The 19,547-nt window shown below is 41.7% G+C and overlaps 1 protein-coding gene across 2 annotated transcripts in view; it reads left to right on the top strand.

Annotated features, from left to right (window-relative positions):
- The window catches only part of bckdk (branched chain ketoacid dehydrogenase kinase), a 31,714-nt gene that overhangs the window by 1,716 nt on the left and 10,451 nt on the right, over positions 1–19,547 (top strand). Inside the window, exons 2-7 of one of the 2 annotated variants that reach the window (XM_020464434.2) lie at positions 1,075–1,143; positions 5,660–5,770; positions 11,580–11,627; positions 13,542–13,661; positions 13,781–13,879; positions 14,788–14,861. In XM_020464434.2, the coding sequence (XP_020320023.1) occupies positions 1,075–1,143; positions 5,660–5,770; positions 11,580–11,627; positions 13,542–13,661; positions 13,781–13,879; positions 14,788–14,861 (521 nt within the window). The remainder of the gene's footprint in view (positions 1–1,074; positions 1,144–5,659; positions 5,771–11,579; positions 11,628–13,541; positions 13,662–13,780; positions 13,880–14,787; positions 14,862–19,547) is intronic. The other variant, XM_020464435.2, reaches the window with a different exon arrangement.

Genomic DNA, 19,547 nt, shown 5'->3' with positions numbered 1-19,547 from the left:
AACGGCATAATGTGTGATCTCTGCCTTGTCTTGGTCAGTACCCGTGCTGCAGGATTCTGTATGTTTTGGAGTTGAACAATGGCTTTCTTGGGTATACCAGACAGGAGAGCATTACAGTAGTAATTAAAAGCATGGATGAGTATCTCTGTATCAGCCTGAGAGAAACGGCCGCACCTTGGCAATGCTTCTCAGGTGGTAAAAAGTTATTTTGGTCACATTCCTAATGTGTGATTAAAAATGTTGTTCAGAATTGAAAAAAAATTAAACCTAGATGTAATTAGTTGTGATTACCATCATACTGAAGGTGACTTGGTAAGGGTTTCTCTCTCTCTCTCAGTAACACACTGCAATCAGTTACAGTTGAAGCTCACATCCACTACAAGACCATGGTGCTCACCTATGGAACAGTAAGAGGAACTGCCTGTCCCTACCATCAGGCTATGCTCAAACCCAACCCGAGCACGCCGTTCTGCCATACCTCATGTTTCTTGGCCCTCCCACCCCTATGGGAGGGCATCTCCTGCTCAGCCCAGTCCAAGCTATTCTCTGTCCTGGCAACCCAGTGGTGGAACCAACTTGCCCCTGAAGCTAGGACAGCAGAGTCCCTGCCCATCTTCTGAAAACATCTGAAACTCTGCCTCTTCAAACAGTATTTTAAACAATAGCCCATCTCACCCCCACCCCACCCCATTCTAGCGCTGACTCTACTGACAGCTATGTTATTGAGGGGAAAAATCTACTTTCTATGCCTGTGATATGTGGTTGTTCCCTCCTAGCTATCTTAAGATGAATGCACTAACTGGAAGTCCCTATGGATAAGAGCGTCTGCTGAATGACTAAAATGTAAAATAAATATATATATATATATATATATATAGCTGACAGTCACATGCACTTCACATGCCAAAGGTAGAAAATATGTTGTTGGGTAAACTCATTGTTCTTGGGAGATTGGGTTATTGTGTCCGGTATCCGTATCTAATGAAATCACAACAGAGTTGTCTGCTTGTGTCCACTAATATTGTAGGCCTGGTTAAGTGGATTTCTTAAACTGTTTTTCTCCTCTCTCCGCAGGCCTCAGTCCGACTTACACCAGCCACCTTGCTCTACGCTGGGAAGTCTCCAGATGGACACCACATCCTGGTAACTGACCACTCTGTCCAGTCATTGTAGCATATTTTATGGTTATTTCTCATCATATTAGGCCTAATACATGCTTTGTCTTCTTGATTGATGACTGCCTTGAAGGTTACTTGATAAGTGATATCTTTATACACACTTTAAAGTGGTCTATAGAGTAAACAATTTGTCCGACATCTGTCTTTTTACGGTATGCTGCTTTACGAATGTCATCTCGCGAGAAGGTTTACGTGTAGCTCTCTATCACTGGAAATATCATTTGATAAGACTAAAGGTCGAGCGATTATGATTTTTTTAACGTCGATACCAATTATTGGAGGACCAAAAAGGCTGATGCCGATTAATCAGACATTTTTGAATTGTTTATAAAATGTATTTTATTTATATACAGTGGGGAGAACAAGTATTTGATACACTGCTGATTTTGCAGGTTTTCCTACTTACAAAGCATGTAGAGGTCTGTCATTTTTATCATAGGTACACTTCAACTGTGAAAGAGGGAATCTAAAACAAAAATCCAGTAAATCACATTGTATGATTAAGTAATTAATTTGCATTTTATTGCATGACATAAGTATTTGATCACCTACCAACCAGTAAGAATTCTGGCTCTCAAAGACCTGTTAGTTTTTCTTTGAGAAGCCATCCTGTTCTCCACTCATTACCTGTATTAACTGCACCTGTTTGAACTTGTTACCTGTATGAAAGACACCTGTCCACACACTCAAACAGACTCTAACCTTTCCACAACGGCCAAGACCAGAGAGCTGTGTAAGGACATCAGGGATAAAATTGTAGACCTGCACAAGGCTGGGATGGGCTACAGGACAATAGGCAAGCAGCTTGGTGAGAAGGCAACTGTTGGTACAATTATTAGAAAATGGAAGAAGTTCAAGATGACGGTCAATCACCCTCGGTCTGGGGCTCCATGCAAGATCTCACCTCGTGGGGCACCAATTATCATGAGGAAGGTGAGGGATCAGCCCAGAACTACATGGCAGGACCTGGTCAATGACCTGAAGAGAGCTGGGACCACAGTCTCAAAGAAAACCATTAGTAACACACTACGCCATCATGGATGAAAATCCTGCAGCGCACGCAAGGTCCCCCTGCTGAAGCCAGCGCATGTCCAGGCCCGTCTGAAGTTTGCCAATGACCATCTGGATGATCCAGAGGAGGTATGGGAGAAGGTCATGTGGTCTGATGAGCCAAAAATAGAGTTTTTTTTGTCTAAACTCCACTCGATGTGTTTGGAGGAAGAAGAATGAGTACAACACCATGCCAACCTTGAAGCATGGAGGTGGAAACATAATTCTTTGGGGATGCTTTTCTGCAAAGGGGACAGGACGACTGCACCGTATTGAGGGGAGGATGGATGGGGCCACTTATCGCAAGATCTTGGCCAACAACCTTCTTCCTTCAGTAAGAGCATTGAAGATGGGTCGTGGCTGGGTCTTCCAGCATGACAACGACCCAAAACACACAGCCAGGGCAACTAAGGAGTGGCTCCGTAAGAAGCATCTCAAGGTCCTGGAGTGGCCTAGCCAGTCTCCAGACCTGAACCCAATAGAAAATCTTTGTAGGGAGCTGAAAGTCCTTATTGCCCAGCGACAGCCCCGAAACCTGTAGGATCTGGAGAGGGTCTAAATGGAGGAGTGGGCCAAAAGCCCTGCTGCAGTGTGTGCAAACCTGGTCAAGAACTACAGGAAACGTATGATCTCTGTAATTGCAAACAAAGGTTTCTGTACCAAATATTAAGTTCTGCTTTTCTGATGTATCAAATAATTGTCATGCAATAAAATGCTGATTAATTACTTCAAAATCATACCATATGCTTTTCAGGATTTTTTAGATTGTCTCTCACAGTTGAAGTGTACCTATGATAAAAATTACAGACCGCTACATGGTTTGTAAGTTGGAAACACTGCCGATTTTGCAGGTTATCAAATACTTGTTCTCCACTGTATGTATGTACAGTGGGGCAAAAATGTATTTAGTCAGCCACCAATTGTGCAAGTTCTCCCACTTAAAAAGATGAGAGGCCTGTAATTTTCATCATAGGTACACTTCAACTATGACAGACAAAATGAGAGAAAAAAAACCCAGAAAATCACATTGTAGGACTTTAATGTATTTGCAAATTATGGTGGAAAATAAGTATTTGGTCAATAACAAAAGTTTCTCTCAATACTTTGTTATATACCCTTTGTTGGCAATGACAGAGGTCAAACGTTTTCTGTAAGTCTTCACACTGTGTTGCTGGTATTTTGGCCCATTCCTCCATGCAGATCTCCTCTAGAGCAGTGGTGTTTTGGGGCTGTTGCTGGGCAACACAGACTTTCAACTCCCTCCAAAGATTTTCTATGGGGTTGAGATCTGGAGACTGGCTAGGCCACTCCAGGACCTTGAAATGCTTCTTACGAAGCCACTCCTTCGTTGCCCGGGCGGTGTGTTTGGGATCATTGTCATGCTGAAAGACCCAGCCACGTTTCATCTTCAATGCCCTTGCTGATGGAAGGAGGTTTTCACACAAAATCTCACGATACATGGCCCCATTCATTCTTTCCTTTACACGGATCAGTCGTCCTGGTCCCTTTGCAGAAAAACAGCCCCAAAGCATGATGTTTCCACCCCATGCTTCACAGTAGGTATGGTGTTCCTTGGATGCAACTCAGCATTCTTTGTCATCCAAACACGACGAGTTGAGTTTTTACCAAAAAGTTATATTTTGGTTTCATCTGACCATATGATATTCTCTCAATCTTCTTCTGGATCATCCAAATTCTCTCTAGCAAACTTCAGACGGGCCTGGACATGTACTGGCTTAAGCAGGGGGACACGTCTGGCACTGCAGGATTTGAGTCCCTGGCGGCGTAGTGTGTTACTGATGGTAGGCTTTGTTACTTTGGTCCCAGCTCTCTGCAGGTCATTCACTAGGTCCCCCCGTGTGGTTCTAGGATTTTTGCTCACCGTACTTGTGATCATTTTGACCCCACTGGGTGAGATCTTGCGTGGAGCCCCAGATCGAGGGAGATTATCAGTGGTCTTGTATGTCTTCCATTTCCTAATAATTGCTCCCACAGTTGATTTCTTCAAACCAAGCTGCTTACCTATTGCAGATTCAATGTTCCCAGCCTGGTGCAGATCTACAATTGTGTTTCTGGTGTCCTTTGACAGCTCTTTGGTCTTGGCCATAGTGGAGTTTGGAGTGTGACTGTTTGAGGTTGTTATCAGTATAAAAGACACCTGTCCACAAGTTCAAACAGGTGCCATTAATACAGGTAATGAGTGGCGGACAGAGGAGCCTCTTAAAGAAGAAGTTACAGGTCTGTGAGAGCCAGAAATCTTGCTTGTTTGTAGGTGACCAAATACTTATTTTCCACCATAATTTGCAAATAAATTCATAAAAAATCCTACAATGTGATTTTCTGGATTGTTTTTCTCATTTTGTCTGTCATGGTTGAAGTGTACCTATGATGAAAATTACAGGCCTCTCATATTTTTAAGTGGGAGAACTTGCACAATTGGTGGCTGACTAAATACTTTTTTGCCCCACTGTGTGTGTAATGACAATTACAACAATACTCAATGAACACTTATTTTAAATTAATATATTACATAAATAAAATCAATTTAGTCCCAAATAAATAATGAAATATGTTCAATTTAGTTTAAATGATGCAAAACAGTGTTGGAGAAGAAAGGAAAAGTGTAATATGTGCCATGTAAAAAAGCTAATGTTTAAGTTCCTTTCTAAGAACATGAGAACATATGAAAGCTGGTGGTTCCTTTTAACATGAGTCTTCAATATTCCCAGGTAAGAAGTTGTAGTTATTATAGGAAACTATTTCTCTCTCAACCATTTGTATTTCATATACCTTTGACAATTGGATGTTCTTATAGGCACTTTAGTATTGCCAGCCTAATCTCGGGAGTTGATAGGCTTGAAGTCATAAACAGCGCTGTGCTTCAAGCATTGCGAAAAGCTGCTGGCAAATGGAGGAAAGGCCGTATTGATTATATGCAACGCACAACAAGCTAGTTAAGCTAGTTAAGCTAGTACTATCATCAACCATGTATAGTTAACTAGTGATTGTTAAGATTGTTTTTTTTAAATACGTTTAGTGCTAGCTAGTAATTTTCCATGACTTCTTGCTGCTTGCACTCGAGCAACGGATGGTCAGCCTGCAACGCAGTTTCCTCTTGGAGTGCAATATAATTGGTCATAATCGGCATCCAAAAATGACGATTACGATAGTTATGAAAACTTGAAATTGGCCCTAATTAAACGCCCATTCCGATTATTCGGTCAACCTCTAGATAAGACTATACTACTCTAAATAACCTGAGTCATATCTGAAGATGTCTGATTTTTCTCTGGTGTAAAACCGGTTTGACTGGTAGTGAAGTTCAAAATTCAAGGGGATTCCTTTATTAGCCTAGTCATTGAGATCACTTTGCCTTGCACTGTATTGTCCACGTTGTGTATGCGTCTCACCCTATCATCCTGTGTCTGTAGAGCAGTGCCAAGTACTTGCACAAGGAGTTGCCTGTACGGATCGCCCACCGTATCAAGGGCTTCCGCAGCCTGCCCTTCATCATTGGCTGCAACCCCACCATCCTGCAAGTTGTGAGTTCCTTCTGTTTTATTTATTTTCTCTCCCTTTCTCCCTCTTGATGTTGAGGTCTCTCTCTGGTGCTTCTCTCTTTGTCAACATGTCTGGTTTACCTTTCTGGTGTAGTAACGCTCCTTTGCAATTTGCCAAACTTTCAGGACAAGCCTCATTCCAATCATTGGACATGTATGGGACAGGAGGGCGCCAGAAACAGCATTGAGTCAGTGCCAATCAAAATACACTGAGTATACCACACATTAAGAATAGAACTTCACTTTCCATGAGACTGACAAGGTGAACCTGGCAGCGTAGCCTAGTGGTTAGAGTGTTAGACTAGTAACCAAAGGTTGCAAGTTCAAATCCCAGAGCTGACAAGGTACAAATCAGTCATTCTGCCCCTGAACAAGGCAGTTAACCCACTGTTCCTAGGCCGCCATTGAAAATAAGAATTTGTTCTTAACTGACTTGCCTAGTTAAATAAAGGTACAATTTAAAAAAAAACTGGTAATCCCTCATTGATGTCACTTGTTAAATCCACTTCAATCAGTGTAGATGAAGGGGAGGGAAAAGGTTAAATAATTATTTTTAAGCCTTGAGCAAATTGAGACAGTTGAGACATGGATTGTATGTTTGTGCCATTCAGTGTGAATGGGCAAGACAAAAGATTTAAGTGCCTTTGAACACACTGGTTTGAGTGTCAAGAACTGCAACACTGCTGTGTTTTTTTTCACGCTCAAGTTTACCATGTGTATCAAGAATGGTCCAACACCCAAAGGACATCCAGCCAACTTGACACAACTGTGGGAAGCATTGGAGTCAACATGGGCCACCACTCCTTTGGAATGCATACGACACCTTGTCGAGGCCATGCCTGACACATTGAGGCTGTTCTGAGGGCAAGGGGGGTACAACTCAATATTAGGAAGGTGTCCCTAATGTTTGGTATACTCGGTGTAGACTGAACTTTGACGGTCATTCATTGAGAATGCACTTACAAAACACTAGAGCTGGGAGACGTGTACAAAAATCCATATCTCAATAAATTTATAGAATTGATGTGATAAACTTAATTTTCTAACTCAGCAAATAAAGAAACATCCTCTCACTGTCAACTGTTTATTTTCAGCAAACTTAACATGTGTAAATATTTGTATGAACATAAGATTCAACAACTGAGACATAAACTGAACAAGTTTCACAGACATGTGACTAACAGAAATGTAATAATGTGTCTCTGAACAAAGGGGGGATCAAAATCAAAAGTAACAGTCAGTATCTGGTGTGTCCACCAGCTGCATTAAGTACTGCAGTGCATCTCCTCATGGACTGCACCAGATTTGCCAGTTCTTGCTGTGAGATGTTACCCCACTCTTCCACATTGGTACCTGCAAATTCCCAGACATTTCTTGGGGGGAATGGCCCTAGCCCTCACCCTACGATCCAACAGTTCCCAGACGTGCTTGATGGGATTGAGATCCGGGCTCTTCACTGGCCATAGCAGAACACTGACATTCCTGTCTTGCAGGAAATCACGCATAGAACGAGCAGTATGGCTGGTGGCATTGCCATGCTGGAGGGTCATGTCAGCATGAGCCTGCAGGAAGTATACCACATGAGGGAGGAGGATGTCTTCCCTGTAACGCACAGCGACGAGATTGCCTGCAATGACAACAAGCTCAGTCCGATGATGCTGTGACACACTGCCCCAGACCATGACGGACCCTCCACCTCCAAATCGATCCTGCTCCAGAGTACAGGCCTCGGTGTAACGCTCATTCCTACAAAGATAAACGCGAATCCGACCATCACCCCTGGTGAGACAAAACCGCGACTCGTCAGTGAAGAGCACTTTTTGCCACTCTTGTCTAGCGACGGTGGGTTTGTGCCCATAGGCAACACTGTTGCTGGTGATGTCTGGTGAGGACCTGCCTTACAACACTCCTACTGGCCCTCAGTCCTGCCTATTGTGGACAGTCTGAGCACTGATGGAGGGATTGTGCGTTCCTGGTGTAACTCAGGCAGTTGTTGTTGCCATCCTGTACCTGTCCTGTTGGTGTGATCTTTTGGCTGTACCGATCCTGTGCAGGTGTTAAACATGGTCTGCCACTGTGAGAATGATAAGCTGTCTGTCCTGTCTCCCTGTAGCGCTGTCTTAGGTGTCTCACAGTACTGACATTGCAATTTATTTCCCTGGCCACATCTGCAGTCCTTATGCCTCCTTGCAGCATGCCTAAGGCACGTTCACACAGATGAGCAGGGATCCTGGGCATCTTTCTTTTGGTGTTTTTCAAAGTCAGTAGAAAGGCTTCTTTAGTGTCCTAAGTTTTCATAATTGTGACCTTAATTGCCTACTGTCTGTAAGGTGTTAGTGTCTTAACGACCATTCCACAGGTGCATGTTCATTAATTGTTTATGGTTCATTGAACAAGCATGGAAAACAGTGTTTAAACCCTTTACAATGAAGATCTTTGAAGTTATTTTGATTTTTACAAATTATCTTTGGAAGACAGGGTCCTGAAAAAGGGCTGTTTTTTTTTTGCTGAGTAACACTAATGTGCACCACAGTTTTTGTTACTATCCTTTAAACTACTGCTACTTGTTTGATGGTTGTAGCCATCAATTGTCCCATTAACAATCACCTATATTGGCAAACTATTTAATCTCAAACTTCACATTTTCTAGTTTAAGCTACTTATCGTAATGAACGATATTAGCAAAAGGCCTGAAATGTATGGTGGGTGTTGCTAATTTTCGGTTTATTTTCCCAGCTCTACATAAAACCCTGCTAGCATTTATTTGCTAAGCTGCATCTCTTAGCTTCCTATATTTTGTGATATGGGCTTCTTAATAAAAAAACATGCGCCAGAGAAAATTGTTTTATGTAGAGGTGCTGACTAATGGCAAATAAGCTATAAAAATAGAGTTACACACTGTGTGTGTGTGTCTATATAGATATATATTAGTTGAAGTCATAAGTTCACATACACCTTAGTCAAATACATTTAAACTCCGCTTTTCTCAATTCCTGACATTTAATCCAAGTAAAAATTCCCTGTCTTAGTTCAGTTAGTATCACTACTTTAATTTAAGAATGTGAAATGTCAGAATAATAGTAGAGAATTATTTCTTTCATCACATTCCCAGTGGGTCAGAAGTTTACATACACTCAATTAGTATTTGGTAGCATTACTTTTATATTGTTAACTTGGGTCCAACGTTTTGGGTAGCTTCCCACAATAAGTTGGGTGAATTTTGGCCCATTCCTCCTGACAGCTGGTGTAACTGAGTCAGGTTTGTAGGCCTCCTTGATCGCACATGCTTTTTCAGTTCTGCCCACATTTTCTATAGGATTGAGGTCAGGGCTTTGTGATGGCCACTCCATTACCTTGACTTTGTTGTCCTTCAGCCATTTACCCACAACTTTGGAAGTATGCTTGGGGTCATTGTCCATTTGGAAGACCCATTTGCGACCAAGCTTTAACTGATGTCTTGATGTTTCTTCAATATATCCACTTAATTTTCCTGTCTTATGATGCCATCTATTTTGTGAAGTGCACCAGTCCCTCCTGCAGCAAAGCACCCCCACAACATGATGCTGCCATCCCGTGCTTCACGCTTGGGATGGTGTTCTTCGGCTTGCAAGCCTCCCCTTTTTCCTCCAAACATAACGATGCTCATTATGGCCAAACAGTTCTATTTTCGTCATCAGACCAGAGGACATTTCTCCAAAAATTACCATCTTTGTCCCTATGTGCAGTTCTAAACCATAGTCTGGCTTTTTAATGGCGGTTTTTGGAGCAGTGGCTTCTTCCTTGCTGAGCGGCCTTCCAGGTTATGTCGATATATGACTCGTTTTACCGTGGATATAGATAATTTCATACCTGTTTCCTCCAGTATTTTCAAAAGGTCCTTTGCTGTTATTCAGGGATTGATTTGCACTTTTAGCACCAAAGAGCGTTAATCTCTAGGAGACAGAACATGTCTCCTTCCTGAGCAGTGTGACGGCTGCGTGGTCCCATGGTGTTTATGCTTGCGTACTATCGTTTGTACAGATGAACATGGTACCTTCAGGCATTTGGAAATTGCTCCCAAGGATGAACCAGACTTGTGGAAGTCTACAATGTTTTGTTTCTGAGGTATTGGCTGATTTCAGAGGCACTGAGTTTGAAGGTTGGCCTTGAAATACATCTACAGGTACACCTCCAATTGACTCAAATGATGTCAAGTAGCCTATCAGAAGCTTCTAAAGCCATGACATAATTTTCTGGAATTTTCCAAGCTGTGTAATGGCACAGTCAACTTTGCATGTAAACTTCTGACCCACTGGAATTGTGATACAGTGAAATAATGGACTACCAATAAACAATTGTTGGAAAAATGAGTTGTCATGCACAATGAAGATATCCTTGCCAAAACTATAGTTTGTTAATTCGAAATTTGTGGCGTGGTTGAAAAACAAGTTTTAATGACTCGAATATATATATATATATATATATATATCAACTCTTTATTATGTAACAAACAATATATATATATATATATATATATATATATATATATATTGTTTGTTACATAATAAAGAGTTGGTGATTTACCATATATATATATATATTATATATATTATATTTTGGGTAAATCACCAACTCTTTATTATGTAACAAACAATGGCCCCTCACTCCATGCCTATGGAACTGTAATCAATTCAATTAAGTCATTAGTCTATCAGCATACACAGTTTCGGCTTGAGAACTAAAAGTTATTCTATAGAGCTAGAGTTGATGGGCCATCTGTGACATTGGAGGTTTTCCTTTGTTCTCTAGCTGTCATGTGCAGTGTTAAGCTTTTTCTACTCCTCCCTCTGTCCTCTCCTCCCTTCCCATGGCCTATTTACCTCATCTAAGCCTCTTTAAAATGGATGAACTTTTACCTAGATTTTTCTCCCACAGCACCAAGGTGCTTTTGTGTAACGAAATGGTGCCTGGAATGTGTCGTAAAGAAGCATGTATTGTCTCAGAATATTCTCCTTCCAACTAATAAATAAGAATAGCAAACAATTGTGTGGGGAATTTCATATTAGTAGTTTCGACACCCTTACCAACAACTCATAACCAGTGATTCACAAATGACTGTACATTGTTTTTTTTAATACATATATTTTTTGAAATATGTGGTAATATTATCCATTCACTCAAACAACTTGTCAGACTCCAGCCACCCTAGTCATAGACTGTTCTCTCTTACTGCATGGCAAGTGGTACCGAGGCATCTGAACAGCTTCTTCCCCCAAGCCTTAAGACTCCTGAACATCTAGTCAAATGGCTACCCAGAATATTTGCAGGGCCCCCCTTCACCCACTCTTTTCACCACTGCTACTTTCTGTTGTCATCTATGCATAGTCACTTTAATAACTCTACCTACATGTACATACTACCTCAAATAACCGATGCCTCCGCACATTGACTCTGTATCGTTACCCCCTGTATACAGTCTCGCTATTATTTCACTGTGCTCTTTAATTACTTGTTACTTTTATCACTTATTCTTAACTATATCGTTGGTTAGGGGCTCGTAAGTAAGCATTATATTGTCTACACCTGTTGTTTTCGGCGCATGTGACTACATTTTTAAAATTTGAACTAGTCAGGATTTAAGCAGTTGTGCATTTGAGACATATTGGAAGACTAGGCTATATCCTCTTAAACATCCTTTCTGTTCTTGGACTGTAGGCCAGGACACCATGGGATGTGTTGAGGCCCACTTATGGGGGCTTGGGAGGAGGGGAAATTCTAACCAACACCCCTTGTCTATTTCCCCCTCCTGCAGCATGAGCTCTACATTCGAGCCTACCACGTGTTGAGTGACTTCCCAGCAGTGAGTAGTCACAAACAGCCACACAGCGAGGGGTTGGGTTGGCCAAGTTCAAGTGCTTGACCACCAGGGCTTCCATATTTCTCTGTCCCAGTTTCTGTGGAGCTGGAGAGGCTGTCAGACTGGCATGCATGCAACTCCTTCAGGCTGACTAATGTATTTGTTTGTCTGAAAGTGTCATTGCTTGGCTGAAAAGTATAGTATTTTGAATGGATATTTTGATTCTATAACGGCAAGATTTGCAACAAATACAGCTGAGATAAAATGACCACTAAGTTGAACAAAACTTGAGTCACTGTCATTTCCAAGATTTTTTCCCCTTTCCAAGAAAATTAATACGTGGTATACAGAGGATAGCAACTTCTTGACTACAGTGTCTTCGGAAAGTATACAGACCCCTAGACCTTTTCTCAATTTTGTTGTGTTGCAGTCTTATTCAAAAATGGTATAAATAGTTAAAAAATCCTCCGCAATCTACACACACTACCCCATAATGAGAAAGCGAAAACAGGTGTGTGTGTGTGTGTGTATAATTTTTATTTACTTAAGTATTCAGACCCTTTCCTATGGGACTCGAAATTGAGCACAGGTGCATCCCGTTTCCATTAATCATCCTTGATGTTTATACAACTTGGGAGTCCACCTGTGGTAAATTGATTGGACATGATCTGGAAAGGCACACACCTGTCCCACATTTGACAGTGCATGTCAGAGAAAAAAAACCAAGCCTTGAGGTCGAAGGAAAAGGTCCCCAAGAACACAGTGGCGTCCATCATTCTTACATGTAAGAAGTTTGGAACCACCAAGACTCTTCCAAGAGCTGGCTGTCCGACCAAACTGAGCAATTGGGGGAGAAGGATCTTGGTCAGGGAGGGGACCAAGAACCCGATGGTCACTCTAACAGAGCTCCAGAGTTCCTCTGTGGAGATGGGAGAACCTTCCAGAAGGACAGCCATCTCTGCAGCACTCTACCAATCAGGCCTTTGTGGTAGAGTGGCCAGATAGAAGCCACTCCTCAGTAAAAGTTTGCATAAAGGCACCTAAAGAATCTCTGACCTTGAGAAACAAGATTCTCTTGTCCGACGAAACCAAAATTGAACTCTTTGGCTTGAATGCCAAGGATCATATCTGGAGGAAACCTGGCACCATCCTTAGTGACACGTGGTGGCAGCATCATGCTCTGTGGATGATTTTCAGAATAGTCAGGATCGAGCCAAAAATAAACAAAGCCTGCTCCAGAGTGCTCAGGTTCGCTTTCCAACAGGACAATGACCCTAAGTACACAGCCGAGACAACGCAGGAGTTGCTTTCGGACAAGCCTCAATGTCCTTGAGTGGTCCAGCCAGAGCCCAGACTTGAACCCAATTGAACATCTTTCGAGAGACCTGAAAATAGCTGTGCAGCAATGCTCCCCATCCAACCTGACAGAGCTTGAGAGGATCTGCAGAGAATGGGAGACACTCTCTAAATACAGGTGTACCAAGCTTGTAGCGTCATACTCAGGAAGACTTGAGGCTGTAATCGTTGCCAAAGATGCTTCAACAAAGTACTGCGTGAAGGGCCTGAATACTTATGTAACTGTTTTTATTTTTCATACATTTGCAAACATTTCTAGACCCGTTTTTGCTTTGTCATTATTGGGTATTGTGTGTTCCCCCCCCCCCCAACAATTTTAGAATAAGGCTGTAACGTAAAAGAAAGTGAAGGGGTCTGAATACTTTCCGAATGCACTGTATATTTAGTTATTTTTAATGGTTGTATATATGTATATTAACAGTTGATTCCAACCCGTTCTGTAAGTTAATTTTACTCTAGTGGAGAAATTGTCCTATTCATCTGATAGGAATGGAATTCATCCCAACTCTGATTTTGATAAGGGTCAGATTTGTTCTGATTTCACTCTGCATCGTCTGTCAGATCAAGGACCAGGAGATGGAGGCTCGCTACAGTAAGCTGGTGCAGCAGCTCCTGGACGACCACAAGGACGTAGTAACTCTGCTGGCCGAAGGCTTCAGGGAGTGTCGGAGGCACATTCAGGTAATGGCCATATGTAGAAGTCCTAATTTGGTTATTGGAACTGTGTGTTTTGTAATGTGACCATAGGTTTTAAAGAATGGTGTATTCCTGGCCTTAAGAGTGTGTGTATTATGTTCCAGGATGAGACCCTGGTCCGTAACTTCCTGGACACCACCCTCACCTCCCGCCTGGGGATCCGGATGTTGGCCACACACCACCTTGCCCTGCACGAAGAAAACGTATGTCTCGCATCCACCTTTTTAGTCATTAATTGTTAACAGATGAAAAACTGTTATTATTGAGGAAAGGAACATGTATGGTATTATTAAATTATGTATTATAATTTGAAGAGGCAAAGCATTCTCAGAACGTGGTTATTTTCACACTATTAACATGTGCCAACCAGCACATGAACCCAATGTTTCACTCTGGAGCCTTTGACAAGGGCGTGCTTGCATAAATCCAACCTGTCCGCAACCCATACTTTTAGTTTGGATTATAAGTATTATTAAAAAAAACATCTGAATAGTTTGTGCAGTTGTATAGTTTCCTGGGTTCTCTCCAAATATCCACACACACACACACACACACACTAGCTGCCCGGTGCATTCAAATGCAGTGTCACTCCTGATTCCAGATCCTGCACCTCTCATGTGAGCTAACAGGAAAAACTAAGCACGAGATGGAGAAAGCCGTTATTATCAGTGCAGTCTGCTGGCCCCATGACTTTTACGAGAGCCCAGTTTTGTATCCTTATTTTAACCAGGTAAAGCAGGCTGTGGCGGTGTTCAGGATGATGAAGCATGTTTGCCAGTTCTGGAGACTCCCTGACTCAGGGTAGCATTGTGTTAGTTACCTGATACTCCTGCCAAGATTTATGATTTTGTTACCCAACAACACTTAGGCCTAAATCTCTCCCGCTATTTATTGTAATCCACTCCTTTCACAGCTCAGACCTGGTTTCTTTCTGAAACATTGGTCAAATGACTGGTTACTGTTTTGTGAGATTACTGTATTATGCTAATACATTCTGGCCATTGAACTACATTGCGCATTGACCTGAAATTTGGCAAACCATCCTCTGTTTGGCATGTCAGTAGTAAAGCTTGTGCATCTTCTCTTATATACCTTTCATCTTTCTTTGCAGCCTGATTTTGTGGGCATCATCTGCAGGCGACTTTCCCCCAAAAAGATAATTGAGAAATGGGTTGATTTTGCAAGGTGAGTGTTGTGTTTCGTTACCTTATTATATTGTTGGTTTAGAATAATCTCCCACTACTTCTGGATTAGAACATGCAGTTGACATACACTTAGGTTGGAGTCATTAACTCGTTTTTCAACCACTCCACAAATGTCTTCACAAAATAGATGGCATCATGAGAAAGGACAATTATGTGGATATATTGAAGCCACATATCAAGACAGTCCAGTCCGGAAGCTAAAGCTTGGTGGCAATGGGTCTAAGGTGTCAACAGTCTTTATACATAGTTTCAGGCTTTTATTTTGAAAAACAAGCGTGAAAGATCACATTGCGTAAGTGGATAGGTGGGGGCTCTGAGTGAGTTTTGCGCTACAGAGTAAAGCGGCCATTGTTTCTCACAGTGTTTTTTAAAAACCTACACACCCGTTTGATATCTTATCGAATATATATTTTAAAAACAACCTGAGGATTGATTATTAAAAAAAACGTTCTACATGTTTCTGTGGACATTATGGATATTATTTGGAATATACGTCTGCCGTGACTGCTCTTTCCTGTGGATTTCTGAATATAACGCGACAAACAAACGGAGGTATTTTGGGTATAAAAATAATCTTTATGGAACAAAATGAACATTTGTGTAACTGGGAGTCTCGTGAGTGAAAACATCCGAAGATCATCAAAGGTAAACGATTAATTTGATTGCTTTTCTGATTTTCGAGACCTAGCTACTTAATGCTTAGTGTACATAATGTTATGCTATGCTATCGATAAACTTACACAAACGCTTGGATTGCTTTCACTGTAAAGCATAATTTCAAAATCTGAGACGAGTGGATTAACAAAAGGCTAAGCTGTGTTTTGCAATATTGCACTTGTGATTTCATGAATATGAATATTTTTTTGTAATATTAGTTGACTGTGGCACTATGCTATTCAGTGGTTGCTGACGAAAATGATCCCGCTAACGGGATGGGTAAGCGTCAAAAAGTTAAGGACAACAAAGTCAATATATTGGAGTGGCCATCACAAAGCCCTGACCTCAATCCTATAGAACATTTGTGGCCAGAACTGAAAAAACCTGACTCCGTTACACCAGCTCTGTCAGGAGGAATGGGCCAAAATTCACCCAACTTATTGTGGGAAGCTTGTGGAAGGCTACCAAAAACTTTGGAACCAAGTTAAAACCTGACAAAGGTGTTGGTTCCCAATTGGGGAACAGCCCCCCCACCGTCAGCTGGAACGGTGGCGCACGGAATGCAAAAATATTCGTAGAAATATTTAACCTCCACACATTAACATGTCCAATAGCTCAAATGAAAGATAAACAACTTGTTTATCTATCCAGCAAGTCAGATTTCTATAATGTTTTACGGCGAAAACATAGCACATATTTATGTCAAACCACCACCGAATACACACCGAAGACACAGCTAATTTCCATTTCCAATTGAACAAAATATGCAATCACCAAACGCAGGATTAAAATAATTTCACTAACCTTTTGAAATCTTCATCAGATGACAGTAATATAACATGTTACACAGTACATTTATGTTTTTTTCAATAATATGCCATAAATATCCATAAATCTCTGTTTACAATGACGCATTGTAAAAAAAATGCTACTCAAATGTCTGGAGAAATGACGATGGCTTCTGCACACGCCGTCAGCTAACATGGAATACACAACATAAACTTTGACTAAATATGCATGTTCTACATATATATAGAAAGATACACTTCTTCTAAATGCAATCGCTGTGTTACATTTATTTTTAACTTTACAGATTTCGTTCACTAGGCTATAATGTGAGTCGGCGCTCAGGAATTAGCATTTTGGCTCCTCTATCTCGGAGTCCACAGAAACCCAAATTTAACACATAAATGTTCCCTTACCTTTGCTGTTCTTCCATCAGAAGACCTGGAAGGGTTTATACTTACCAAAAACAGCTTTAGTTTTGAAGTCTGTGTCTTTCGGTTATCAAACACGACAAATTTCGATTGAAATGCAGCCAAAAAGTAAAGTTAGTTCGCACCAAAACGTCAATTACATATTATATGTCGACTAAACTTGTCAAACTTGGTTCAGAACACAGCGTTCGCATGCTATATAGCTTCACAGCAATTCTCAGGACAAAGAGAAACACACGCATCGTTTAATCAATCGTGGAAGAAAGACACCACAGCAGCAGAATGCGCGAGAGAGTAACCTGTTTCTCGCGCGACCGAAAGGTTTCGGCCCGTCATTACTCTCGTGAGTGCGCGATTCACACAATGAGAAGCCCCATTGAAAGCTGACACCGCGCTGAAGGCATAGGAACTGTTCCCAGGACTGTAGGTGCTTGGGAAGGGTGGGGGCGACGACGTCAAAGTTGGGCCAACTTTTTGGATGACAAGAGAGAGTTTGGGCGAATGAGTGCCCTGATAGTTCTGCTTTACTTACAGACATAATTTAAACGGTTTTAGAAGCTTTAGAGTGTTTTCTATTCAATAATAATTTTTAATTGCATTTATTAGCAATTTTTGACAGATTTTTTTTCTGTTTACCATGGGCAGCAATCAGCCCTATCCCCACCAAATACTAATTGAGTGTATGTAAACTTCTGACCCACTGGGAATGTGATGAAACAAATAAAAGCTGAAATGAATCACTCTACTATTATTCTGACATTTCACATTCTTAAAATAAAATAGAAATAGGGCTTCACAGCAAGAAAATCCAGCAAGCGCCAGGACCGTCTCTCCTAAAGATGATTCAGCTGCGGGACCGGGGCACCACCAGTACAGAGCTTGCTCAGGAATGGCAGCAGGCAGGTGTGAGTGCATCTGCGCGCACAGTGAGGCAAATACTTTTGGAGGATGGCCTGGTGTCAAGAAGGGCAGCAAAGAAGCCACTTCTCTCCAGGAAAAACATCAGGGACAGACTGATATTCTGCAAAAGGTACAGGGATTGGACTGCTGAGAACTGGGGTAAAGTAATTTTCTCTGGTGAATCCCCTTTCCGATTGTTTTTTTGGGGCATCCGGAAAAAAAGCTTGTCCGGAAAAGACAAGGTGAGCGCTACCTCTCTTTCTATTCTGGTTTGAGCCAGTTTGTGCTGTTCTGTGAAGGGAGTAGCACATAGTGTTGTATGAGATCTTCAGTTTCTTGCCGATTTCTCGCATGGAATAGCCTTAATTTCTCAGAACAAGAATAGACTGACGAAATTCAGAAGAAAGGTCTTTGTTTCTGGCCATTTTGAGCGTGTAATCGAACCCCACAAATGCTGATTCTCCAGATACTCAACTAGTCTAAAGAAGGCCGGTTTTATTGCTTCTTTAATCAGAACAACAGTTTTCAGCTGTGCTAACATAATTGCAAAAGGGTGCAGTTGTCTAAGGCACTGCACCGCAGTGTCACTAGAGATTCTAGGTTCAAGTCCAGACTGTCGCAGCTGGCCGTGACCGGGAGACCCATGGGGTGGCGCACAATTGGCCCAGCGTCATCCGAGTTAGGGGAGGGTTTGGCCTGCAGTGATGTCCTTGTCCCATCACGCACTAGCGACTCCTGTGGCGTGCCGGTTGCAGTGCACGCTGACACGTTTGCCAGGTGTACGGTGTTTCCTCCGACACTGGTGTGGCTGGCTTCTGGGTTGTGGGCATTGTGTCAAGAAGCAGTGTGGCTTGGTTGGGTTGTGTTTCGGGAGGATGCACGGCTCTCGACCTTCACCTCCCCCGAGTCCATACGGGTGTTGCAGCAATGAGACAAGACTGTAACTACCAATTGGGTAGAAAAGGGTAAAGAAAAAAAAATGTCCAAGACAGTTAAAAATGAAATATTATTATTAATATTAATATTATTAATATTATATTATTTATGAAATATAAGAAAGCTCAGGAAGTGTGTGTGTATATTATTTTTAACTCTTTGGGGGGTAGGCACACCTCTCCATACTTCCATATATATATTATTTTGTATTGGTAACAAGACTTGTCTGAAGGTAACATTTGTGGGTGTCGTAGAGTAAAATGTGAGACTCCCCTTTCCACAGTTTGTAGCCTAAACGGTTCAGACGCTACAGATGGAAAGGGGAAAAGTTGTCATATCGACACTACTGACTTAAGACGAGTCCCATGGGGGTCGTAGAGCAAAACGTAGGCCAAACTGTTTGGACGCTACAGCCGTTTTCGTGAGCAGACTGATTTTTGGGATGTCTCATGGTCTGACAAACACCGCTGTAACTCGGTGGCTGCGGTGGATTGAGACGCAGCCCATGCAAAACATAAATCTAGTTTATATATACACTGCTCAAAAAATAAATAAAGGGAACACTTAAACAACACAATGTAACTCCAGGTCAATCACACTTCTGTGAAATCAAACTGTCCACTTAGAGAGAGAGAGATATATATATATATATATATATATATATATATATATGCCCTTCTGCATTTATTTTATATAACTCAAATATCCAATTAAATGGTGGTCAATATTGAGAGCTGGAGGAGTTGTGTTTTGTGCTGTAATGGATTGGAGCTGGCTTTCCCCCTAGCTGGGAATGTGGCATGTTTAGTTCAATTTCAAACATATTGATATTTTACACTGGCTCTGTGTCAGGGTCTTCTCAAGGTCAACGTCTTTATCACAGCTCTGTGTGGCACAATGAACGTATCCAAATAATGTCCACTCATACTCACTCACATACAGTCAAGCACACTCTT

Source organism: Oncorhynchus kisutch, linkage group LG28 (genome assembly GCF_002021735.2).
Source record: "Oncorhynchus kisutch isolate 150728-3 linkage group LG28, Okis_V2, whole genome shotgun sequence".
Taxonomy (NCBI): Eukaryota; Metazoa; Chordata; class Actinopteri; order Salmoniformes; family Salmonidae; genus Oncorhynchus; species Oncorhynchus kisutch.
The sequence above is the reverse complement of the archived record's forward strand: the minus strand, read 5'-3'. Positions and strand labels throughout refer to the sequence as shown.